This window comes from Ictidomys tridecemlineatus, chromosome 9 (assembly GCF_052094955.1).
Source record: "Ictidomys tridecemlineatus isolate mIctTri1 chromosome 9, mIctTri1.hap1, whole genome shotgun sequence".
NCBI lineage: Eukaryota > Metazoa > Chordata > Mammalia > Rodentia > Sciuridae > Ictidomys > Ictidomys tridecemlineatus.
The window spans coordinates 96096741-96123663 of NC_135485.1; the positions used below are offsets into that span (position 1 = coordinate 96096741).

The window sequence follows — 26923 nt, forward strand, 5'->3', positions numbered from 1 at the left end:
TACAAAATGCATTCAGTATCTTAGAAAAAGGTTCAGAATGTTTTCCATCTGTTCTTTGTGAATGATTGGAGCATAATTGAGTGAGAGGTAAAATTGCTTCTTGAAATTGGGGGTGGGGTGGTTCTGGAATTCTACTTCTTGGTCAAAAGGAATGATTGAGATTTTTTTTTATATCCATATGTAAAGAAGAGGACTTGATTAAGTTTTAGCTTGAAGGCAAAGTAGGCTTTCAAAAATATTTGCTAAATGAATGAATAAATCAGTGAGTGACCTCAAAAAGAGTGGGTGGGAAATTCTCAGTCATCTTCCTGTTGATTTTTCAAGATAAAGAATGGAATGCACATTATTATTGCATTCTTTTTCATCCCTGCCTTGAAGGGTGATGAATTCACTTCAGTTTATCTGAGAGGCAAACCCTTTCTAAAAAGATCTAAGTAATTCAGTCATATAAACTCTGTGATGTCCTCCTCCAGAAACAATTTCAAAGGGAATCCAAGACATTTAACTGTTCTTTGGGATCAAGCCTAAACATTTTTATTGGAGTTTAGTTATGGGGTTGTATACTCTGTTACCTCTTTATCTGAGAAAAACAGACAAAAGAAGCAATAACAACAGGATAAAAGATGAAGTTGTATTTGACTCTTCTTTCAGGGCCAGCCTAAACATTGCATTGAAACTCCCTTGTCAAGTAATGCTCCACATTCCGCTCTCTTTAAGAACTGGCCAGTGATGTCCCTTCATGTTCCCTAGATACTACCCTGATCTTTAGTTCTTGCTTTTCAAAGAGAAGCCTTTTGTTTTGGAAATGTTGCAAAATTTGAGTTTGAGTTCTTTATATATCCTAGAGATTAATGCTCTATCTCATGTTCTGGTAGTTCTCTCAACCTCTCTTAGTGCTGATGACATCTTTGGTATCATTTAAAAACATACATATATATATATGTTTGTAGTTGTACATGGACAGAATGCCTTTATTTGTTTATTTAACTTATTTTTTTTTTGTGGTGCTAAGAATCGAATCCATTGCCTCCCATATGCTAGGCAAGTGCTCCACCACTGAGCTATAGCCCCAGCCCCTCGATATCATTTTGAAGGGGAAGATATTTTAACTGATATTCTCTCAAATTAAAGGAGAATTATTTTTTACTGTGGGAATGACCCAAATGGATTTAGGATTGGGAATGGGCTTAAGATCAATAATCCCATTAAAAGCCATCTGAGAAAATGAAGGAATTTACCTTCCCCTGTTTAGGGCCTATTTTGTCCTCTTTCTATTTCTTATATTGCCTATTTAAAAGTGGAAGAGATATGAAATTATCTCAATTAAATGAACTAAAATTTACTTTTTAAAAAGTAAGAATGGAGGAATAGAAAAATAATAAAACAGACAGTCATAGTAAACAGAAGTTCCTCTTTGAGAGAGTACTATATAGGGCCAGATATACTCCTTTGTTTAAATTGGAAAGATGTTTATGTCTTCTGACTTCAGAGCCAGGTATTTGTGAAGGAAGTTTGAAGAGAAGGAACCTAAAGGTCATGGCTTACCCTAGCATCATCCTCTTGCAGGGCAAAGCTGAATCATTGATCCCAAGTGGTAAGAGATGTCTTTCCTCACCCATTCTGGTTCAAGGCTGAGGCACCTATAACAAAGATAGATTAACCAGAGGAAAGGACACCTTTACTTAGTACAAGTTTTACATGACACAGGGGCTTTTGGAAACAAAGACCCAAAGAAAGAGAATCCTGTGAATTCTATGTTAAGGTTTTTTAAAAATTTTATTTATTCTAATTAGTTATATATGACAGCAGAATGCAGTTAAATTCACATTACACAAATAGAGCACAATTTTCATGTCTCTGGTTGAACACAAAGTAGAGTCATACCATTCATGTTTTCATACATGTACTTAGGGTAATGATGGCCCTCTCATTCCACTGTCTTTCCTACCCCTACCCCTAAGTCTTCCATTCCTCCACTTTGCCCAATCACAGTTCCTCCATTTTTCCCATGCTCCCTGCCCCCGCCCATTATGGATCAGCATCCACTTATCAGAGTGAATATTCGGCCTTTGGTTTTTGGGGGTTGGCTTACTTTGCTTAGTATGATATTCTCCAACTTAGTATGATATTCACTTACCTCCATGTGCCATAATTTTATTCACTTTAATGCTGAGTATTATTCCATTGTGTATATATCATAGTTTCTTTATCCATTCAGCTATTGAGGGACATCTAGGTTGGTCCACAGTTTAGTTATTGTGAATTGAGCTGCTATAAACATTGATGTGGCTTTGTCACTGTAGTATGCTGTTTTTAAGTCCTTTGGGTATAGACCAAGGAGTGGGATGGCTAGATCAAATGGTGGTTCCGTGTTTTCTAAGGAATCTGCATACTGCTTTCCAGATTGGTTGCACCAATTTGCAGTTCCACCAGCAATGTAAGAGTGTACCCTTTCCCCCACATCCTCGCCAACGTTTGTTGTTGTTTGTATTCTTAATAGCTGCCCTTCTGACTGAAGTGAGATGAAATCTTAGAGTGGTTTTGATTTGCATTTCTCTAATTGCTACAGATATTGAACACTTTTTCATATATTTGTTGATTGATTGCATATCATCTTCTGAGAAGTGTCTGCTCAGTTCATTGGCCCATTTATTGATTTGATGATGATGATGATGATTTTGGTGTTAAGAGTTTGAGTTCTTTATATATCCTAGAGATTAGTGCTCTATCTCATGTGCCAAGTGGTAAAAGTTTGCTCCAATTCTGTGGGCTCTTTATTTACCTCACTGGTTCTTTCTTTTGCTGAGAAGCTTTTGAGTTTGAATTCGTCCCATTTATTGATTCTTGATTTTAATTCTTGCGCAGGAGTCTTACGAAGGAATTTGGGGCTTAATCCAACATGATGGAGATTTGCGCCTACATTTTCCTTCTAATAGATGAAGGGTCTCCGGTTTAATTCCAAGGTCCAAGATGAAGAGTGGACAGTCAGTCGTGTAGGAATATCTTGGAAAAAGGAATGATGACCCCTCTGGGAACTTGGCTAGGCCTGTTGGCTCAGATTCTTCTCTATATCTCTGTGTCTTCAGGAATCTTCCTTTCCTCTGGGTACAGAGAAGACATCTGGGAATGTGAGGGTCTTATGACCTACTTCAGGGTAAAGTCAGCTGGGTTTTATGGCTTTATTCAGGGATGAGGAGGGAGAGAGGTGAGAGCGGCCTTCCTGCTTCTGCTGTTTTCTTAGATGCTTAGGTGATATGTTTTGTGGAAGCATGACCTGAACTCCATCAATGCCTGGCTGTAGCAGAACCTGCATTAGCTTCTGGTCACCACCCTCAAAAGCATGGTCTAATAAAAGTAACACAAAAATGTTGCCAAGGAGTAGAGGCATGGATCTGGCCTGGTTTGCTACCAGCTGGGCTGTAATTTCAGCCTAGTCCTTTTCAGACTTCTCTGAATCAGGTGTGTACACCTTGAGTGGTCATTTAAAGGATGTACAAGTAAAACTAAGTTTCTGTCTTATTCTTAGTCATTTTCTAATTTGTCTTACTGTAACTTCATATTGAAGGAAGTCATGAAAACGTACATGTTTTGTATTGCAGGAAGTTAGAAAAGCACACATTGCATGCAATTAAATAAATTTTATTATTTGAACACAAGCATATCAACAGCACCCAGATTTTAAGAAAAAGACTTCAATCAGTGCCAAAAGCTTTTTTTTTTTCCTGCCCCCTTTAATTTGTACGTGCCTTCTCCACAGTAGTCTCTGTCCTTGCACCTGATGTTATATACACATTTTGCTTCTGTTGAGGATTGTGTACTCTGGGAAGCAGACTCAGAGGGTAAAAATAGGATTCAGAATATTTATTAGGGAAAACTCTTAAAATCAACACTTGTGTAAGGAAGACAAAGAAAGAAAAGGAGCAGGATTGAGCAGAGGGAAAAGTTGAGCTCAGTCCGTGGAGGCCTACAGTTTGCCCCTAGGGAAGTTCTGGAAAGGCCCTTCAGAGATATCCTGAGTTGCATGAGACACAGACCCTGCAGTCCATGCCAACCAGGCTTTGGCTGCTTAAGGAGGGGCACGTGTTGACATTGCTGCTCATGTCATCAGCGTCCTCTCTAAAGAGGGCAGTCCCTGCTGGGTGTCTATTGGCAGCAATCCAAGGAGCTGGGGACTACTCTTCCTGACCTGGGGGAACTTGAGCCCTATGCAACTATATTCAGTCCATCCTGTCATGATACTTCTGTGACTGAAACCATACATTCCTTTGTGTCTGGCTTTTTTAACGTTCCCATTTTGCTTGTGAAAAAAATTACCCTTCTTGTTGTAGTTAGTTTTGTATTGAAGGAAGTTAGAAAAGCACACAATGTTCATTCTCAGTGCTGGGTCGTGTTCTGTTGTAGGATTTCACCCAGTTCCTTTCAGGGCCATGTGGGCCATTTCTGGGTTTTTGCTATGAACAGTGGTGCTGGCATGAAGATTCCAGCGATGCCTTCTTGTGAACGTGTCTGCTGGCTGTAGCTTGGAGTGGGATTGCTGGGTCATGGAGTGTGCTTTTTATGTTCAGCATTAGATGATGCTCCAATCTGTTTTCCAGTGTGACTGTACTGTTTTATACTCCCATCAGCAGTGTGACCCCACCAAACTTGATCCTCTTTTATGTTAGCCATTTAGATCTTTTAGTCCTGTTTAGCCAAGCACTCTAACACTTTCACTGTTTCTTTACCAGCCACAAAATTCTTCTCATTGGACCAGTTTCACTGAAGAGGAAATGGAGATGTGTAGTAAATGAGTTGCAGTTAATAGATAATGATGAAGAAATAAAATATAATAGCAGTTTTACTGACTTTATTGTATTTATCAGGCAATATTCTTAGTGCTTTACATATATTAACAAAATCCTTTATAACAATAATATGAGAGTAGGTATTACAATTGTTTGTGATTTACAGATAAGGAACTTGCTCAAGTTCAGATAGTAGTAGAAGTAGTAGTCATAGGAATTTGAACCTATGTAATCTGACTCCAGAACCATGCTGTGCAGTTTCACAGAGGTTTTACTATTATTAACATTAGTTAAAATCTTTTTTAAAATATGTGGATACTTTATTTTTTGAAAACAGACTGAAAGTAAATTGATATAGGAGTTCCAAAAGAATGAGTGAGGATATTTCTGGCTAGTATTCATCAGTGGTAGACTTTCTCCAGTGACAGAGGGACTGTCAAACATTTATCCCAGCCTACAGTGGTGGTTTGATATTCTTTGTATAGTCTGCGTTCTTATTCTTGTATTCTTTTGATACTTGCCTCATGTTGGTAGTAACACCTGCCCATGTTTTTTGTTGTTGGTGCTGGGAGTAAATAGGTTAAACGTAAATCACCACATTGCCTGACTCATGTCCATATATGGAATTAATATTATTGGTTGCCTTTAAAAAAAAACACTGAAAAATTACCGTGCTTGAAAAATCACTGTGCTGCACATTCCCAGTTACCTATTCTGTTCCCACATGAGGGAGCTGTCTCTATCTGAAGGCTGCTTCATATATATAGCAATATGGAGGTAGGGGATTCTCAATAAACAGTCTTTTGGAAGTCTTTTGGAAGACCTGGAGTTTTGAATGTAGCAGAAAGCTTGAGATGGCCTACCTCTCATAGGCTTCAAGTCAGAGCTTGCATCTACAGCCTGAATTGAAATGCCGTGTGGTGTTTAATAATAAAAAAGTTATTACTATATAAAATGAAAGTAGCCATTTTTGAATGCCTGCATATGTGTCACACACTGAACTTATGCTTGTGAAATACACATTTTTTTCCCATTTTACCAGTGAGGTTACTGAAACTCAGAGAAAGTAACTTAATCTCTATCAAAGAAACCCTGAGCTGGATAGAAGTAAAATCAAATTTTATTCAGGAATTATTGCAACAGGGGAAGAGAGACTTCATTATAGATAGTGAAACTCAATTCTGAATACAGTGCAGACAAATGGGGATTTATAGCAAAATAGCAGGGAAGGCTCGGGGGACAGAAAATGACTGAGGAAAAAAACATTAGATATTGACAGTTGTAGTTAGGATTCTTGGTGAAAGTAGGCTAAGTCAACACGTGTCACCTGGGGTGCATGGAGGATGAGGAATTTGAGCAGACATGGAGGACCATCCAATATGGAGGTGGGGGATTCTCAATGAACAGGCTTAGCAAGAATTTTGCTATAGCAGGGTAATGCAGTCCCCCAAAAAGATGGACACTGAGGGACAAGACTAGTGTACCCACATCAGCCTGACTAAAGTTGAGTCAAGAGGAGGGTCTTTGTCAGCCTTAAGACCAAAGAGATGCAGAGCTGGGACGGCAGTGGGCCTGGTTGACAGGCTGGTGCCGCCTTTGCTCTCATTTCATTGCCACCAAATGCCTAGAAGTACCTTATTTGTTAGGAAGAGTACGCAGTCACACTAAAGTTGTATTTGTCAGTAGACCTCTGCTCAAAATGTAAATTATGAACTAAGAGATGTGGTTCTCATCAGGAAGCTCCAGATCTGGTGCCTGAGCAAAAGGCAGTTTTAACATCTGAACTTTTAAGTTATAAAGTTTGGAAATTCTAGTAAACATCTTCATATTTTAAACCATTACATGTTTTAAGGCTTATGACCTGGCAGTATTTAAACTGTTAGCGTAAGTGGCTTATGAAAGCTATCCATTTTCCATTTCTTTTTCTTTAATCCATCACTTGTGTGTTTGACTTATTTGGTGCATTTGCAAACCTTTAAGTGAAGCATTTTCTTATAATAATACACACATACACACACCCTTGTTTTTGTAGCTTTTCTAGTGACATCAGGAAGAAGTCTGCCAGTAACACTTATTTGCCAACTAATAATAATAAAATAAAAACAATGATTCTTCCTTTAATCGTTTTCTGTAGGTCATTTAGAAGGCATTGATACCAGATTTGTTTCTTTAGCACAGATGCTTTTCAGAACAATGAGCAGCTGTTAAGACTGTTTGATTATCAACAGGATGTTCCTGATTTTCCAGTCTATAAAGATTTAATGTCTTGATTCCTAAATTCCATTTTAGGAATGGGGTGAGAGGAAGATTTGGGGTAGAATTAACTTTTTAATGCTAAAATGGTATTATCAGTGTACATTTTTAACCATGTGAGGAGTTCAATGGCAATATAGGAAATTCTGTATGTCTCACCTCATTAAATACTAAATCTGTGTTTATAAAGAACAAATGATGCTTTCTAAGACCTGTTACGTGGAAGTGCTAAGAGGAAGGTACAATTTGGAATGTGGCTATGTATAATGAACAGCTATATCCAAGGCTCATGAAGTTTTAATGAGGATTATCAATTACATTTGGGCAAAAAACTCATTTGTTGGAGGTGGTACTTTGTTTTATCACGAAAGTTATCCATGCACTGTTAAATGACTCCTTGGTATAAACTGACTCTGTGTAAATGAGTAGATGCCCTTAAACAGGGACAATGGGGACATATTGCTATGTGAATGCCTTGTTTTACACCAGTATCTGGAGCAATAAGTAGGGTATCTGTTAGGCTATAAACCTGTTCTTACCTGTGAACATTTCCAGAAGCTCCAACAATCTACAGGGACTTTTTATTTCTTGAGATCTGAGCCTAACTATATAAGCCATACCACTCCCAAATAGTAGTTGTAGTTTTAAATTTCTTTGGGGTTTTTGATAATTCTGTCTTCTACTCATTCATTTTATTTACAAGTTTCTTGAGTAGTATTAAATAGATTCACAGTCTTGCATCCAAAATCTTTGTTGTGAAATGTGAACCTCAGTAAGTTTTCTACCATGTTCCTGTTACATTGAAAAAGTAATACATGGCAAGGATACAAATTAATACTGCTTTCTAAAAAGATCTTACATGGGCCTCAGGTACATCAAATTAGATTGGTCATAATCTGTGGTACATGGTACTTTATCATAATCATTTATTCATGAATTGATTGCTCTTTTAAGATTTCAATCATATATTCATTTGTATTTTTTGTTGTTTTGGTATTGGGGGTTGAACCCAGGGGCACTTTACCATAAAGCTCTATCCTCAGCCCTTTTTATTTTGAGACAGAGTCTTGCTAAGTTTCTTTTGGTCTTGCTAAGTTGCTTGAGGGTGGACTTGAATTTGTGATCCTTCTGCCTCAACCTCTGGAATTGATGGAATTTCAGGTGTGCACCACCATGTCCAATTATTTGATATTTTTAAAAACCATTTACTGAAGAACTATGAATTGCCTCGGAGAAATATAACTTATATCTACCAGGTACTTCTAATAGTCCCATGTCTCTCCTGCCATTCCTTTCCTCCAGTGGGTAATCAGGGTCTTTAATTTTGTATATTTTTCCTTGTCTGTGCATACACACACCCTTGCGTGTGCCCATACACACACAGTTTATCACATGTACATGTGCTTAAATGATCTATTTATTAGCTTTACTTGTTTTACAACTTTTAAAGAAAGGTATAATGCTATATGTTGTTCTTTTGGACTTGCTTTCATTGCTTATGGTACTTTCAGGTACCTTTATGTTACCAGGATTCTTCCATGTGGTTGTGTGTATAGCTGTAGTTCATTCATTTTCACATATGTGTCATGGGGTTTCATTAAGAGAACATGTTGCACTTTATCTGATTTTCTCATTGTTGAAATATTCATGTTTTTACCTTTTCTCTGTTTTGTATTATTTTTTGCTGTTTATTTATTTTTAATAACTGTAAAATTAAATAGTGAAACTTTCAATCAAAACATTGGAAAATAGGAGAATAGGAATATGGTCCTGAGAGATTAAAAAAAACACAAACAACAACAACCCAAAAAACCCCACTACTCCGTGACCCCTGGTTCTCTGCCTGGAGACAGTCTCCTGACCTCCGCCAGGCAGTTGGAACCCAGTAAAGCACAGTGGTCTTGCCGAGCTTGGGAAGCAGAGACTGGAATCATGGCTGTGGAACAGCTCACTTGCTGAGTGCTTACCGAGAGAGGAGGGCAACACAGAGAGGAGCACAGGATTTTGAGAGTGTTTTCCATCATCCATTGGACTGTGCTTGTGCAACTCTGCAAGGCCTGGTAGAGTGTCTGCAGTGAGTTTGAGGGAGACGTGGAGACACTACAGGTCAGAGTTGGAAGATGCAGTCTAGTCCAGTTAGAACCTTTCCTAAGACTGGGCTTTAGACCTCCTTGAAGAAGGTATGGTTTCAGCCTACTGTATGGTGGAGAATTTCACTGGATTGTTGGACCAGAATTGGCTCATAGATTCCAGAGAGCAGAAAATAGTACTCTAGGGCTCAGATGTAGCTCAGGCTGCTGAGCGGGAACTTGGAGTGAGTTGGTGTCAGGAGCACACTTGTGCTTGATGCACAGTGGGTGAAATATATATTGGTTTGGACACAGAAACAACCATCTGGGGCACATGTGAGCACAGGCTGGCAGCGTGCAGTGGGAGGCAGGGATCCCCTGCTGAGGCAAGGCTTGGAGTGGCCCTGTGTCCATGGGAGGAGGACTGCAGCAATCTGGTCACTGAGTTCAGACTAGGGCTTTGAGGTCTGTGAGAAGGATTGTGCAGCAAGCTGCCGGAGCAGAGTGCCATCAGATGTTCTCTACACAGTCACGACTGACAGAGCATGCAGTAGAAGCCAGAAAAGTAAAATGTAGTTTACCAGGACCAGGAGGAGAAGCAGCCTTCTCCTGCAATGTCTTCAACTGATAAAAATTAGCATCATGCTCACTGTAAAGAAGAAATGCTTAAAATATTCAATCTGTCATCTCTGAGTGGGTACCAAGGGATAAATTTGAAGTCAAGAGACAGTTGTTTCATAAATGATAGAAAAAACTAGACCAGACCCACCCAACAAGGTCTAAAGCCAAGCCACAAAAAGATAAGGAGAGATGTCACTCAGTTACCTGCTTGCTAGAATTGACTCTCAATACTCCAGAGGAAAACAATGCAATTCAGATTCCTTAAATCATTTACTAGCCCGTCATACAACAATAAATTACTGGAAAGAAGCAGGAAAATGTGACTTCTGATCTAGAATAAAAGCTGTCACTAAAAACATACAATGAGATGGCAGTAATGTTGGAATTACCAAGAGAATAGTATCTGAAGTGAAAGCATTTACTGGATGCCCTTAAATGTAGACTAGAATTGGCAGAAGAAGTCAATGAGCGAAAATCAGAAACTTATTTTAACAAAAGGAAAAAAAATTGGGGGGAAAACCTACACATTTAAGAAACATAGTGAATCTCAGGATGAATCCAAAGGGAAAAACAATAAAATATGCATATATAATTATTCAGCTGAAAATTATTTGTAAAGAGAAAAGGAGATAGGGGTGAGAGAGGGAACATTTCATCCATAGGAGCAATAGGATGATGGCTGATTTCTCAGTAAGAAACAGAAGAAGTGGAGTAATATCTTGACCCACTAAGTCTCAAGTTTCCAATTCTGCAAACACAGCACAAATATTCAAAGTTACCATAATATATTTATTGCTCAATTTAAGTGTTTTTTTTTAAAAGGATTGAGTCCAGGGGTGCTATCCCTCTGAGCTATAACCCCAGTCTTTTTAGAATTTTTAAATTTTGAGAAAAGGTCTTGGTAAGTTGCTGAGGCTGGCCTCCAACTTGTGATCTTCCTGCCTCAACCTTCTTAATCACTGGGGTCACAGGTGTGCCTGGTTTCAAAATTTTTTATTGTTGTTGTTTTTTAAATATATATTTTATTAGAGTTTCTGGTTATACATAGTAGTTCAATTTGATTTTCTGTGTGTTCTAATAGGACAAAATTAGTTAAAGAAAAATTTAAAGAAGAAAAAAGGGTGAAGTAAAAAAAAGCCTTTTAATCTATATTCAAGCAAAAATATCATTAAAAAGTAAAGGTGAAGTAAAGACATTTTCAGATAAATGAGATTTAGGGAAGAAAAAAGTTTACAGAAACCTTCAGCAGAACCCTTGTGGGTTCCTTTATGTGCTCAGATGCTCTTGGTGAGTGCCTAGGAAGGCTGTGAGAGCAAAGACCTGGCATTTTCATCCTTCCCAGAGTGAGGAAGCTTCTGCCATTGAGGAATAGGAAGATTAGGGAGATGATGAGTGATACTTGCAGAGACGAACAGCAGGGTTTGCCACATATGATTTAAATTACTTTTGTAATCAGAAAATAATAGTATTTGTTAGTTGGCTCATAGATACAAGTGAAGCAGAAAATAAATCGTTTGTTGTTGATTGACCGTTTACAGACTCTTACAAGGCTTTCTAGAAAACCTTTAGAAATTGCCTTGTATTCCTTCAGACACCATGCTGACTTCTGGGCATCACAAGATAATACCTCCTGACCTAAGTCTGCCAGGGAGATAAACAGGCAGCTTCCTGGTTTTCAGCCCCCTCTTCTCGGCAGCATGTCACCTAGGATAGCCTGACTCCGAAGTCTGCATTCCTAACTGGAAATCTCTGTAGCTCGCTTGCTTTGCACCCTCTTGGTTAAAGGTTATTAATTTCTCAGGTTATAAGTTGACTCAACAATAGGCCTTCTATTTATTCATGTTGGTTACAATTTTTAAAGTAGTTCTCCTTGGAAAACCATTCACTAAAATGTAAATTGAAGTTAGTCGCCTATAGGAGAATGTTGATACCCTGTTTGTTCTACTCACATTTAATTTATTCATATAACCTATAGAAGTCTAAGAGGTGAGTTGAGTTTTCTGATAATTTTTATAAAATTCAATTAGAACTAGCTGCTGCCCACAGTATAGAGCATAACTAACCCCATAGTAAGGTGCTTAATTTGTGGGGGATGGGAGCTCTCCAGTTTCCTCTCTTGTTTTAAAACTACAAAAGGGTTTGGATTAAATGATTTGAACTTCCTAACATTAAAATTAAGTCAAGACATTCTCATTTTACCAGTATTTTGGTGTTTGAGAGATATTTAATGAACAAATCAAGTTCATTTAACTCAGTAGAAGCAGCTTCTAATATTCATGAGGTAGAAAATATTTTTCCTTGAGTTGCAGAGTAATTAATTGATACTAAAAGTCTGCTTGATCCCTAGGTAAAATTTCTGAATCTGAATTAGTAGAGGCCATTGATGTGTCTTCTGTGTGGGAACAAAGGGGAATGACCAGAATTTTCATGAAGAGCTGGACTCGAGGGTGGGTGGAAGAAGGTGTAGCATGCACCTGTGTGTGGAAACCAAGTCTGTTAGCATCATGTTTACCATCTTGTTCATAAAGAACTAGCACAGCTCAATGCAAGTCATACCAGTGCTCAAGTAGAACAAGATTCAGTTACAGGAGCTTGGGGTTCTCTCTGTTCAGCTGTCAAATGGGGAAAGAGAACCACCGTAGTGCTGCGGGGCCTTTATGGGCCACATTTAGAGGTACTACATATGACTTTGGCTCTGTTCTTTGGCCAGAATTCAGCCATATGGTCACACTGCCAGGGAGGATGGGAGTGGTATAACTGTGTATTCACAAAGAAGGATGCAGCACGGTACATAGAAACACAAGTACTGAAAAATAAGGGACAGAAAGTCAAGGTAATTATTGACTAGGAAAAGCAAGCAGTTGTATAAGGAGGGGAATAATAAAGCTGATAATGGCTAGCATTTATTGTATTCTTATTGTGTACCATGTATGACTCCAAGCCCTCATGTTTCATTTTTTTCCTCTAAAATTTTATGAGATAAATACCATTATAATTTCCATTTTACAAGTGATTTTACCAAAAATATTGATGTCACTGGAGTAAAAAGAGTAGAATAAGAACAAAACAGCATCTTTCATAGTAGGAAATCTAAATGATGTGAAAATAATGTCTCTATTATGTAGTATGTGACAGAGTCTAGATAAAGTAGCAGAAGTATGTACCAGTAGAGATGTCACAAAAAGTCAAAGGGCTGGGGGTGCAGCTCAGTGGTAGAGAACTTGCTTTGCTTAGCATCTATAAGGCCCTGGGTTCCATCCACAGCACTACAGAAAATAGGAGCTTACCCCAAAAAAATCTGAAACCTTTCAGTATGACTAATTCAATTATGGAAATTCAGTTAAGGGATTGCCCTTATATACTGCACTTCTAAAACTTTGCTTAAAAAAATGCAAGTACCTGTATTTATTATCCATTTACTACTTTTCAGTACTTGGTCATAAAAGTATAGATATCTAATATGTAAACTTTTATTCTAGGTGCAGTGGCATTGCCGAGCAAGGATGGTGGCAGGAGCCAATTTTTACATTGTTGGACGAGATCCTGCTGGCATGCCTCATCCGGAAACAGGGAAGGATCTTTATGAGCCAACCCATGGTGCCAAAGTGCTGACAATGGCCCCTGGCCTAATCACCTTGGAAATAGTTCCCTTCCGAGTTGCAGCTTACAACAAGAAGAAGAAGCGCATGGACTACTATGATTCTGAACAGTAAGTTTTGCATTCTCTGCACAAATCTGTGTAGCCCTTTGCAGTCCAAGCTGCTTCCAGGGCTTTTGAGTGTTACTTCATCTTTACAACTGTTCTGATGACTGGCTTTGTTGCACCCACTCAGAATAAGGCAACTCATCTCTCATTTAAAAGTTAGAAGTACATAAAAATTGAACCTGCTTTATTGTTCATGGTTTCAGGAATTTTGAGTTGAAAGGCAAAATTGAGAGTTCTGTATCTACCATGTCTGCTACCAACTGTTAGTACAAATTATTGCTGGTATTGAGCACATATGTATCTCCCGTTGACTGACAAAGTTATGGTAATTTCTGACTATAGGTAATTTCTATAGGTGGTGCGAGCTGTGCATTCAAAGTGGCACTGTGAAGCTGTAGAATCAGAAGTTACACATTCTAGCCCTGTCTTTGCTATGTCCTAAGTTTTAAGGGTTTTTTTTTGTCCTTATTTTCTAATCTCTGGAATGATGGCGGTGGACAAGGCAATTTCCCCCTATATCAAAATCTGTAGCTTTTTCTATGATTTGGAGTAACTAGTTATTTTTATATTTCAGTAGGTGCTTATACATAAGACTTGTTTTGAGACTCATGTATAGTACACTTGCTTTTATAGTACAAATTATGATTAACACTCAGTAAGTAAAACAGATTCAGCAAGTAGAATACATTTATTAGTTTACTTTTGATCAGTGTCAACTCTCTTGACAGGCACTACTGAAAATTGACTGTGTCTTGTCTTTTTTCTGTGGCACTTTACACTGGCCCCATATTCAGGAATGATGCTGACCCTGACATGTCCTCACTCGATGTGGCCCATTTTGTCACAGTGTGACAGGAAAGAAAAAGAAACCTTTTTAAAATTAAAACAACAGTTTTCATTGCCCTCTTCAACCTATAGGCTAAAAAGCTCCTGCCTTGAATTCTAGATTTAAACCCTAAGGAATGGTTTCTAAAATAGATATGTTTCTTTTTGGTTAATTTCTTTGAGGTAAAATAAGTACCCAAATAAAGAAATATTATTGTTGCCATTGGAGATTGGAGAATTTGTTGATTTCTCATTTAATGACAAATAATTCTGAAGACAGTGCATTTTAGATGGCTTTCTGAGTGATAACTATAGCTAAAAATAAAAGAAAGTCTTATGAGAGTGAATGAACCGAAAAGTTTTCATATCTGATGCAGGCAAGTGTTAAAGAACTCCTAACCATTTCTTAGATGAGTTCCCTGAACACTGTAACCCAGATTCCAGCTTAGTTCTGAACCACCAGAATTTGCAGCTAACCAGAACATTTTTATCCTTGTACAAAATCAGATTCCAAACATCTAGGAATAAATAGTTTGACATCATGTGGGTTTTTGGTTTTTTAGAAAAACCTTTAAAAATATATGTGTAGCGGGCCACAATGATGCAAGCCTGTAATTCCAGCTACTGAGGAGGCTGAGGCAGGAGAATTGCAAGTTGAAGACCAACCTGGGCAACTTGCAAAGACTGTCTCAAAGTAAAATTTTTAAAAGGACTTGGGAACATAACTCAGTGGAAGAGTATGGGTAACGGCCAGCTTCTTGTTGGGGAATTTTCTTCCTGCCGAGGAGGGTGTAAGGTCTAGGATAATTAGTGAAGAACAAATGACAGAGTCTGAAATATATTTTCAAAAGCAGAGGCCCTGATAAATCCAGTCCACATGGGAGCTGGAACTAGACAAAAGAAAAATGGCTCCAGTAGTTCATTTAAGGGAGGATATCAAAGGTGGCGATAAGCTTTCTAAGGCAGTCTTGCTTCCTGATGTCTTGCTAAGCTGATGTCAGGTTAATTAGCATCTTGTCAGGTCACACCCATCTCAGGTGCTGTGTGGGACTTGACAGATTGGAACAGGAATTCACAATGTCTCTGGGCAGTCGCACACAGAGGAAATGTCCACTGGTAGTTCCCAGACACCAGATGTTTCTATTCCCTAGGCTACGATACACGGTGGCTCACACACAGCATGGCTGGCTTGCGACAGAAGAGTGCCTTCCTAGCCTGTATGAGGTCCTGAGCTCATTCTCCAGTACTGCCACCCCAAAAGTGTATATATGCATGCATGTATATTTATATGCACATACTATAGTTTCACTAAAAATAATAGCCTTAAAAGTGTATGCTGAAGGTTATAAATTGACTTTCTACCAAGGGGGTGCCTCTTTTGAAGCTTTAAAAGGAAGAATTACAAGAAAAATTAAAGCAATTATAGTAAACTTTGAACTGCATTGTCACATAAGATTATTGAAACCTTAAAATAAAAATTATAAAGGAGGATTAAAAGGCTTCAGGTCCTGTCCTGCCCTTTCATGGTTAACTTTATGTAGGCCACAATCAAACATTCTAATTTACTTAGTCCATGGGGAGGTCTACCCATTGGTAATTCTTTTAAAAGGCTCCCACCTAACCCCCAGAGGAAGGGTAGTAGCACCTTCCTATAGTCTATGGTACACTCAGTGTCAGAAGTGGACTGCTGGGATAGAGTGTTTTTGGTATCTCACCCAACACACAGATTATTTGTTTAGGCTGTGTACAAGCGGTTATGAATGTCAGCTTGTTCTCAGAGTTGTGATTTACTGAATTAATTCACTCACATAGTGGCAAGGGAGAGCAATGAAGAGAATCATACTGCCAGTGGCTAAACATGTCAAACTTAGGTGCATTTCTGTTTTGTTGTGTTAAGAAAACAAAACTAACCTCAAAAAAAGTTGAGCTTTTCTTTCACACTTCTTGTGCCGATATATTTCATTTCTGTGGTCCCTTTGCATCGTCAGCTAATTTAATCACACGCAGGACCCTAGAATCCATCTGTATGTGGTTGACTGATGTGCTGGTAAGCCCTTGATAACTTTGATGTTTGGTTAAATCTGTGTAATATTGTTTTAAGTCTTTCTTTTAATCATTCAAAAAGCTAAATAATTACATCAGTTCTCATAAGATTTTCCAAAGATGAATTCTATATTAGTTGCATGAGTGGCTCATTTCCTTGGAATTTTTTTTTTTTTTTGGTTACTAAATCTTAATAAGTTGTAACTTGGGAAGCTTTAAAACTCCCTTCATTTTCTAACTTTTTATATTTGTGTTCAAATATAATTAAGTTGATGGGAATATGTTGGAAAGTGATTAAAATTTTGTGGAAAGGCGATAGTCTTTGATGTAGTGAGAAAACACAGTTATTAATTATGCACATATGAGGTTGCCTTAAGTTTGATGAATGGTCATTAGTCAATGCCAGCTTTTATGTAATTAATGATTTTGCAGCTTTTGATTTGATTAAATACCAGTATAAGACAAGGCTTAGGAGAAAAAAAAATCATGAAGATTTCAGGCAAGATATTATTGATAGGAATTGTGATAAAAATCATGTGTTTATATTTAGAAAGTTAAGAAGGTTCATATTAGCTAAAATAGTCACTCAAGGAAATTTAGTTTTGGGACTGCTGACATTACAAACATAGAAATCATTCACTTTTCTTATTTGTATTTTTTTCTCTTTTGAGAAAGTAAACATTTGTATTTGAATAGATAAGTGGACATTTATTTATATGATTAAGTGCCCATGAATGAAAGTGTCTTGTGGAAAGGGAGGGATAAGTGGGTGTGAATGTTCATTGTCTGGTATGTTTATGTTTCCAAAAGAGTATTTCTTTCAAATTTTGAATGCATGTCCTGTTAGTGACATTTTTAAAAACACTCTACTTATGTGTGTCCTTCAGGGCATTTTTAGATCTTCCTTTTATTACTTTTCTAGGAGACTTTCTATGCCATGACTCTAAACATACAAGTCACTGTTTCCCAGCTGCTTATAGTACTAGTTTTCTATTGCTAAAGTAACACATTATCACTAACTTAGTGGCTTAAGACACTACCAGTTTATTCTCTTGCATTTCTTTAGCGCAGATGACTGGGTAAGCTTGCCTGAGTTCTCTGGCTGCACTGGCCTCTTATATGATAGCTCTGAAAAGGATCCATTTCCATGTTGGTCCTTGTTAGCAGAATTCAATTCTTTATAGCTCGAGGATTGATATCCCTATCCTCTTACTAGCTGTTGCCTGAGGATTGCTGCCTGAGGATTGCTCCCTATGTCTAGAGGTCAAGTTCGGTCCTTCCTTGTGGACCCCTCCATTTCAGTAGTAGAATCTCCCTCATTCATGGAATCTGTCTCATGCTTCAGATTTCTCTGGCTTCTGTTTTGCTACTAACTGAATTCTTTCTTTTTTCCATTTAAAGGTCTTAAGTGATAAGGTTAGACCTACCAAATAATAATATTTTGGTCATGCAGCAAGGGATCATGGTAAACACTGGGGGCAAAGGTCATTTGGGCCATTTTTGAATTTTTTCTATCATAAGAGTAGATATTTCAGCATAGAGTTCTAGGTGTTATATAAAATGCTCAGAACCAGTACTACCTTTACTCTCATAATATTTCTGAATCCTGAATTTCTTTTAGTTATTGTTCTTCCTGTTACATAGAACTGTAAAGTCACTTTTCCTTTCAGCTCACTCTTTACCTCCAAGTCTGGTGTCAGTCATTGAAATACTTCTTGTGTGAATCCTTTTCTTTCCCTTTCCTGCCACAGTTTTTGTCATACACAGGTCTTTTAGAGCATAGAGGACTGTGTTTTCTGTTGATGCATAAAGGACTTTGGTTTTGTTAGTTGTACTGTTTCTTTTGTGGAAGTCTGATTGTTACTGCATGAGTTTACAGGTTTTATCCTGTATTTGTAGGTTTTGAACATATTTTATTATGGGAATTACCATTAAAAGATAAGACCTGGTTTAAAATCTGTGATCTTCTATGTTTTAGCATACATTTATATCATAACTAGGGATAGCATTACTATGTATATTTTTTAAAATCATATGATTTATTTTTACCCTGTCTTACTTGGAATCAATAGATTATATTGAAATGGTATAAAACGTTGACTTTGCTATGCACTATTCCTTTAGTAACTACTTACTGAGCCTTTACGATATATATGCCATTCTTGGGGTGGGTAGTGTAGTTGGAAATAGGCAGATATTTGTTTATTCACTTATTTATTTTGGTACTGGAAATAGAATGAAATAGAATGAAAAATTATTAAAGCCTTTAAAAAGAGAAAAATAATACCTGTGCTATTGCCAAAATGTTTGTATACTGTGCTTTTTTTTTCCCCCATACATTCATTTAACACAGTTGAACATAGTCAAGTCAAGAGTATTAGGCTCTGAACTCAAAAGTCAAAGCATTCTACCATGGAGCTTCAGTTATAGCTCAGCCCTTTTGTTTTTTTTTTTTTTTTTTTTTTGAAACTGGTCTCAAACTTGTAATCCTCTTGCCTCAGTCTTCTGAGTCAATGGGATTACAGATGTGTACCTCTACACCTTGCAATAACAGATTTTGTCATTGCCTTCATGGGATATAAATTCTAGGGAAGGAAACAGACAGTAAACCACTGACAACATAGTTCAGGGTGGTAAGAGCTTTGCAGAATACTGTGGGGAAACTGCTGGCACTTGCCTGACCGAGTCTGGGGCAGTAGGTGTAGATTCCTGGAGCAAGTGACTTTTGGGCTAAGAGACTAGGAATTCCTGTGGTAAAGAATGGAATAATTACATTCTGGACCAGATGATCAACATGTGCCGTGATCCTGGGGGATTACCTTAGAGAGCTTGAAAAAAAGGCCAAAGATGGAGTAGAACATAGTCAAGGGATGACGAGATAGCAAGAGACCAGATAAGGCAGTCCTTTGAACTGGAACTGGAATAGATGTGAAATTTTTAAAAGATGATGTTGTTGCAGTGTGGGTTGGATATGAGGAAGTTCAGGTTTCTGGTAACAAGGTAAGTTAAATTTATAGGTTAACTTTCCTAAGCAACTAACTAAAAAGGCTATATAAAATAACAGTTTCACAAAAAAAAGTATTGTGAGCTGATAAGGTAATAAGAACCATTAAGTGAATGCTAGAATGAGCAGTGAAGCTGCTTTTGCTCTAGTAGACCTATTTTCAGGGCCTTATAATATAGGTGGAGCAGTAATGCAACTGTGGTCTTCATCAAATTGTTCAGTCCACAGGAGACACTTCTATTCACCTGGGACTTATTTCCACCTTTTCTAGGGCAGGACCTGATGAGAACCCAACTCATTCTCCTTCCCTAGTAGACTATGAGCAGAGTATTAGGCTCTGGACTCAAAAGTCAAAGCTCTGCTAAAAAGCGCCAGCTTATGTTACCTGGGTGATATCAAAACAGACAAGAACCTGAAGCCATGAAATTACTTTTAGGGGGTTGACTAGGCATGTTTCAAAGCATTCAGCAGAAGCAGACTTTAATAGGCTTTTGTTGGAGCACTCACCTTGAGTCCTAGGCCTTGACTTATTCCATTAAATCATTCTTGAAACATAATGAACAACTTTAGTCAAAAATGACAAAATATACAAAGCAATGAATGCCTCAAGCAAGAAAAGAAACCACAGTCAGCAGAGGCAAACCTGTAAAGACTTCATGTACTAGCATTAGCAGACGTGGATTATGGTACTTACAATGTTTATAAAACCAAAGATAAGCTTGAAACTATCTGCAGGGAACATAAAAATATAAAGATGATCTAGCAGCTTAGAAAAGGGGAAGATGGGGGAGGCCAATGTGAAGACGTGTATTGGTACAGGCAGGGTTTTTGTTTTTTCTTTCCACATTTTTTTATTGATGCATTATAGTTGTACATAATGATGGGTTTGTTGTTAGGTATTCATACATGCACACAATATAAGAATATAATTTGGCCAACATAATTTCCCAGCACTTCCCCTCTTCTCACCCCACCCCACCTTTTACCACTTTCCCCTTTCCTCCACTGATCTCCCTTTGATTTTTGTGAGACCCACCCCACCACACACATACATTCTTTTCCTGTTTCTTCTCTAGCTTCCATAAATGAGAAAAGACATATGACCCTTGATCTTCTGAGTTTGTTTTATTTCCGTTGACATAATGGTTTCTAGTTCTATCTATTTTCCTGCAAGTGACATAATTTCATTTTTCTTTATGGCTGTATAAAACTCCACTGTGTATATATTCCACATTTTCTTTATTTATCCATAATAGACACCTGGGATGATTTCATAGTTTGTCTATTGTGAATTGTGCATGGGTATGCATGTATTGCTATAGTATGATGACTTTAATTCTTCAGGAAAAGTACAGAGGAGTGATATATTTGGGTCATGTGATGGTTCCATGCCTAGTCTTTTGAGGAATCTGCATACTGACTTCCGTAGAGGTTGTACTCATTTATAACTCAACAGTGTCAAAGTTCCTTTTTCTCCATATGCTCACCAGCATTTATTATTGTTTTTGTATCCTTGATGACTGACAGGTAGCATGATTTTGGTGGGTTACAACTGGGATCGAAGAAGTGGGTTGACTCAAAACATTTTTAGGAGGCACAATCAGTAGGATTTGTTGTATAATTGCTATATTAAATGATGGCTGATTTTTCCCTTAATAAATATATAAATCTGACAATCTGTCCATCCCCCCAATTTCAAAACAAACAGTAGCAGCAAAACAGTTTAGTCTCCTCTGGAATTGCAGATCTGATTCTGATTTTACATTTATAAGACAGTTCATAAACGAAAGATTTTGTGTATTATGTTCCCTTTTTAAGAGTCTTTTATCTACCGAATAGATGATAACTTTTCTCCTTGGTTTTTTATGGTAAACTTCCTTCAGTTAGCAAAGACAGAGATGATATGTAAATGTACGTTGTTCTTTGTCCTTTCGCAGACCCTTCTTTTGAAAACATTCTAGAGCGGTGATATGCTTTTCTGTCCTAGAAATAGAAAATAAATGATTTCCCCCCCTTTGATACGATTAGGAGCATTAGATAAGATTTCATTAGGTAGCTCTTGTGTGGTATCATTACTTTAAAACCTGGCAATATCCATATGTTGCTTTCATTCTGTCCTGATGTCCAAGATAGGGGGCAGGGGGAGCTTGGGACTGAGCAGTAACCAGCAGGGTGAGATAGAGCGATACTCTGGTAGAGCTAGGACGGATTCCACGGAAGGCATGTTTTCTTAATGCCAGGAAACCAAAGTAACCTGAATCAGACACAAGCTTCTTCTTTATCTCAGAGTCCTGTGCAGGTCTGCAGATATGACCACTTGAGGGATGAGCTGACACACCCATCACTGCTAGAGAAAAAGCAGAAGGTAAACGAGGCAGTGCTGGAGAGATGTTTTCCCTAGTGTTATGGACAGAGTGGTTCACTTCTCCCTGCAGTGCAGAGTGATCTTGATACTGAAGCCCAGTGGAAAGAAAATCAGCCTCAGTCATGTGAGCTAACTCTTAAAAACCTCTGTTAGAAAGATCCATCTTTATGGATGAGTAGAGTACCCTGGTTTTGATGTATTCTTGGGAAAATAGAGGGTGAATATAAGAGGCCATCAATTAAAAATGTGTGTTTCTGAAAAATTATTAAAGCCTTTAAAAAGAGAAAAATAACACCTGTACTATTGCCGAAATGTTTGTGTGCTTTGCTATTTTTTCTATACATTCATTTGATACAGTTGAACATAGTCAAGTTTTTACTATAATAGAATTTTGTTTCCTGCTTTTTAATTTATTTCCTGTTCATGAACATGTTTCCATGCTGCTAGAGGTTTCAGTGGACTATCATTTTCTAAAACTGAAAATGTGTCTTGTTAGATAGCTTTTCATTACTATAACAAAATACCTGAGATAATCAACCTTAAAAAGTAGAAGAGCTTATTTTGGCTCAGTTTTAGAGGTTTTAGTCCATGACTGCTTAGTTCCTTTACTTTGGGACCGTGGTGAAACAGTACTTCATGCTGAAGTATGTATGGTGGAGCAAGCTGCTCATCTGTGGTGGCCAGGAAACAATAAAGTGAGAGAAAGAGATCAGCATCTCACAGACGTTTCCAGGACACACCCCCATGACTAAGGCTTCCCACTTAGCTCTATCTCCTAAAAGTTTCCACTGGTGTCCAGCTAAGGACCAAGCCTCAATGAGGACATTCCAGAATCAACTACTTTTATTTGGATAATTGGACATCTGAGAGCTTTTGGGATTAACTTTTGGTCAATAGAGGAGCCTCTAGAAGTAGGTAAGTAACAATGCACCCTGTCCCAGTTGGAAGCACAGAAACCTCAAATTTTCTACATCAAAATGTTTTTCTGGGTGCTTTCAAAACTTGTCTATTGCCACTCAATTAAAAATCTGATCTATGGTAGGTTATAGATTTCATGACACTTTATGGTCAAGAAAATTGAGTTGATTCTACAACATATTTTAGGATTGCCCTAGGAATTCATTATTGATTGAATATCTGATGGAAGCTATTTTATAGCCTTTATGACTGAGGTGCTTGGAGGAAAAGTATAAAAAATTAAGGAATTTGCTCAATTAGATTATAGATAATTAAGTTTTCCAAACATTTCTGTTGGTCTTTGATTAAAAAACAGTAATTGTTAAAATTGTCGTGTATGACGTCAGCCAGGGCTTTGTAGTCTCTGAAACAAAGCTATAAATAGCCATTTATCTGGTTTTGAAGCAATCATTTTTAATCTCAGTCTCAAGAATTTTTAGTGTTTTGATGTATTATAAATGAACTGCTTTCAAGTTAGATGAAAAGTTAATTAGATCCAAAATAATTAGGTCCACTTGTAAGTTACCACCAGTAGTTTGAGTTCTATCAAAGAAAAAATATCCTTTTCCTTCTCTGAGTCACTTATTGTCTAGTTAGCAACCTTAGAAAGCTGGGTTAATTGAATGTGAACCTTCAAAAGATGAAGGGCCATCTGCTGACCCCATCTTCAGTCCGTGTGCGTAACTTGTGCCAGTGGCTCTGGTGGCCACATATGTGGACTGAGGGACAGCAGATGGTTGTAAAGATTTTAAATCGTCAGCAAGTGGCCAAGAGTCATTGTACTTTGGAGTTCATCAAGATGCTGGCCACATGTGGCTGGTATGTGTTATTAAGGGTCCCGTGTAGGTTGCTTGCTGGTGTGTTATTTTCCTTCCTGCTCTTCTGCCCCTTCCCCAGCCTCTGTCTGCTGTAGATTATAGAAATCTGTAACTGAGTGGTTTTGGAAAGGGAAAAAACCAAACATATTTGGGTTTCTTTTTCCAGGTGCCATGGGAGATTGGTTAACTCGGTAGAATGAAATGGCCCTAATTAGAATTGCTCTGTAGGGAAAGCCCAAATCCTTTATTTGGTAGTCTTTTGTGTTTCTGCAGATTCACGATTACTTATAGGTAAAATTTATAGTGATATTTAGATGATTCCCCAAATGCCTCAGTTTTTATTTGATGGAATGATTTCTGCAGAATGATGTCTGGACTCCTTGTGAAGATAGGATTTAATTTTATAGTGACTCATGTTAAGACCTTGAACCTGGCTCTGGTAAAAATAAAGTCCTTATGTAACAGAGATAGACATACAAGTTTGAGGCAGAGGGAAATGTGTTTTCCGTAGCCAGGGTGGAGTGGAACCACCACCATGTGGAAGCAGGAACTCCCATTTCATGTGATGAAGAAATGCTTGTGGCATGTGGGGCAGATGGAGTGTGAAATAGTAGCTTCAGGAAAAGAGGTACCCGGGGACCTTGGTTTAAAAATGCAATTTCAGAAGGAATGCAAGAAAAATTCTGGATTTCAGACAGTTTGGCGTTATGGGGAAAGAAAGGACTTTAATTGGTCTGGCTTTTTTCCTTTAATCAAAGTTCAGGCGGAGTCATCCAGCAAGCTGCTCTCTTACTTCTTGATTACTACCATCAAGAACAAGCACTTGATTCACATGACATGAGTTTTTCATTTTTGAAACTGAAGTTTCAAGTTTGCATGTCCAGAAAGCTCCAGAATCATAGTTCTCCTCCATGAAGTTTGTTTAGGGAGCTGATAAGTGGATCTCCTAAGGAATCTGAAGCACTCAACCAATATTTTGTTGGATGGTTCTCAGCTTAACTAACCAATTTTACATCAGGTTGGAGTAAGCATTTTTAGATACTTTGTTAGACAGCTTTATCTCTTTGTGACCAAAATACCTGACAAGAACAACATAGAGGAGGGAAGTTTATTTGGGCTGTGGTTTCAGAAGTTCATTCCATGGTCATCTGGCTCCATAGCTGTAGGCCTGAGGTGAGACGGAACACGGTAGAAGCGTGTGAAAGAGCAGTACTGCTCAACTCCATGGCATCCAGGAAGGAGGTGGCAGGGGTTGGGTGGGGGAATCTGTTAAAATATTAAGTTGAATGTACATGCCTACCTATCTTCCTGTCTTTCTGGTAGTTCAGGGAAATAGGAAGAGCAGATGGAATGACTAGGAGATGTTTTGTGTCTCAATTGAAGTAGTGCCTTTCTGCTTAGTAGGTAGAGATGGGATTTATAAAGCATTGACATTGATTTCCTGTGATTTATTTAATGAGTTGCACTGTTTTATATTTATATTCTCTGTATAGTATTCCAGAATAAAACTCTTAAATATTATTCAAAGAGGAGTGGAGTGTTCACTATATCTCACTACTTCAATGCAATTGAACAGGCTAGCAACAAATCTAAGGTAGAACTACATCTGGAGGCAAGATTCAGATTGATCTTAGGAACTGACAGTAGTGGTCAGTTATAAAGGTGGACCAGCTAGGTGGGAGAGGTGCTTATAAACTGGTGGTAATAAAATCACACCCAAGGCTTCCAAACCCTCTGAGCAAATGGGGTCATTGGGTACACAGAAAACAAAAGTCAGAAAAGCAGAACAGACCAGAAGCCAGACACGCAGTATGGATCACAGAGGAAACCCTGGTACCTCTCTCTTGGCTTGGAGTGCATTCCCAGAGAATGGCCAGTCCGAGCATTCATAGATACACTAAAGAACCAGTCTAGGAAGGGGACTTTCAGATTCCCCTGGCTATAGAGAAGGTGAACAAGGTCAGAAAGCAGACAGACCTTAAAGGGCTATTAGAGATAGGTTTCTGAATGCTGTGGTTCTGGATTAGTGTCACACTAGAGGATTCTATGTGCCCTTCATCATGATCTCTTAATTGCCAGTAGGAAGAACATGACTCATTAAGGGAGGTGAAGTGTTCTGTATTCATTCAGTAAAATTGTTTGAATCTATATTGAATCAAAAATGGGATCCTTGTGATTTGGAACTGTTCTGCAACTTCACTGTGGTGGATACATGAATGTGCACTTGTGATAAAATTACACAGAACCAAATGCACACACTGGGAAATGAGTGCAAGGGAGGCTGAGGAAATCTGAGTAAGAGTGGTAGGTAGCTCGCTTCCGTGCTTCCTTACTGGTTGTGATACTGATGCTGTAATATCACAAGATGTTACTATTGGGAGAAGTTACATTGGGTCTCTCAACACAGAATTTTGCTATATTATTCTTAGTTTCATAAGAATCTATAATGATCACAATTAAAATTTTCCTGGTTCTAAAACTGAATAATATTCAATAGTGCAGTATATTTTGCTTAATGACAAATTTGAAATCAGATTCATATTAACCTTGTCTAGTAGTCTAATATAAACAGAAAGAATAAATGCTTTAAATTTTTTTCACAATTGCTTTCTGAAAAATGTGAAATAATTTTCACTTGACTACTGTCTTTCAGCCATGAAGACTTTGAATTTATTTCAGGAACTCGAATGCGCAAACTTGCTCGAGAAGGCCAGAAGCCTCCTGAAGGCTTCATGGCGCCCAAGGCCTGGACCGTGCTGATGGAATACTACAAATCCCTGGAGAAAGCCTAAGTGTTAACCCAGTTGCTCCACCTTTGATGCTTCACCAACTCACAGAGGGGACCACATAGTCGTCACTGTTGGCATTTCTTTGTGGTTGTATCTGTCTGGATGTGCTTCCTAAAAACAGACCAATTTCCTTAACTTGAGTCAGTTTTGGTCTGCCTTACGAGTTCTGTTTTGAACTAGTGTAACACACTGCTGGTTTTAATGTATCTTTTCCACTTGTAATAGTTAAGATTCCTATAATACAATTTTAAAATCTTGTCTTTTTATATTATATTTATGCTCTGTCTCATGATATTTTCAAGCTGTTATATTAGTTGTAACCAGTATACACATTGATTCTCACTTTTCATCCCTTTTAAACACAATCACTAAACAGTAAACATGGCTTGAACTTGTTTTGGGAATTTTACAAGAAGCGTAGCAATTAGAATTTTTTTTTTATGTTGAAAATTTAAACTGCCTCCTCTCTTACTTCCAATCAGCTATTGATCTTTCAGCTGTTATAATCTAAAGTATTCTTATGATCATTGTAAACCCTCTATTCAATAAAATTAATTTTTTTTGCTTCTTATTGGATACTTTTTATATTATATTGTTTTGTTTATATATACCCTTTCCTACTGAAAAAGTTGCTAATGGAGGAGGGAAGATGTAGGCACCTTTCATTTCTATGATCTAGTACTTAGCTC

General features: G+C 37.9%; 1 protein-coding gene across 4 annotated transcripts in view; it reads left to right on the top strand.

Moving 5' to 3' along the window:
- The window catches only part of Papss1 (3'-phosphoadenosine 5'-phosphosulfate synthase 1), a 108506-nt gene extending 81701 nt beyond the window's left edge, over nt 1–26805 (top strand). For 3 of the 4 annotated variants that reach the window (XM_078021836.1, XM_078021837.1, XM_078021839.1), the window contains exons 11-12: nt 13207–13436; nt 26099–26805. In XM_078021836.1, coding sequence (XP_077877962.1) covers nt 13207–13436; nt 26099–26237 — 369 coding nt within the window. In that variant the 3' untranslated portion in view covers nt 26238–26805. Of the gene's footprint in view, nt 1–13206; nt 13437–21592; nt 21671–26098 lie in introns of all 4 variants that reach the window. The other variant, XM_078021838.1, reaches the window with a different exon arrangement.
- Nucleotides 26806–26923: the final 118 nt, after the last annotated feature.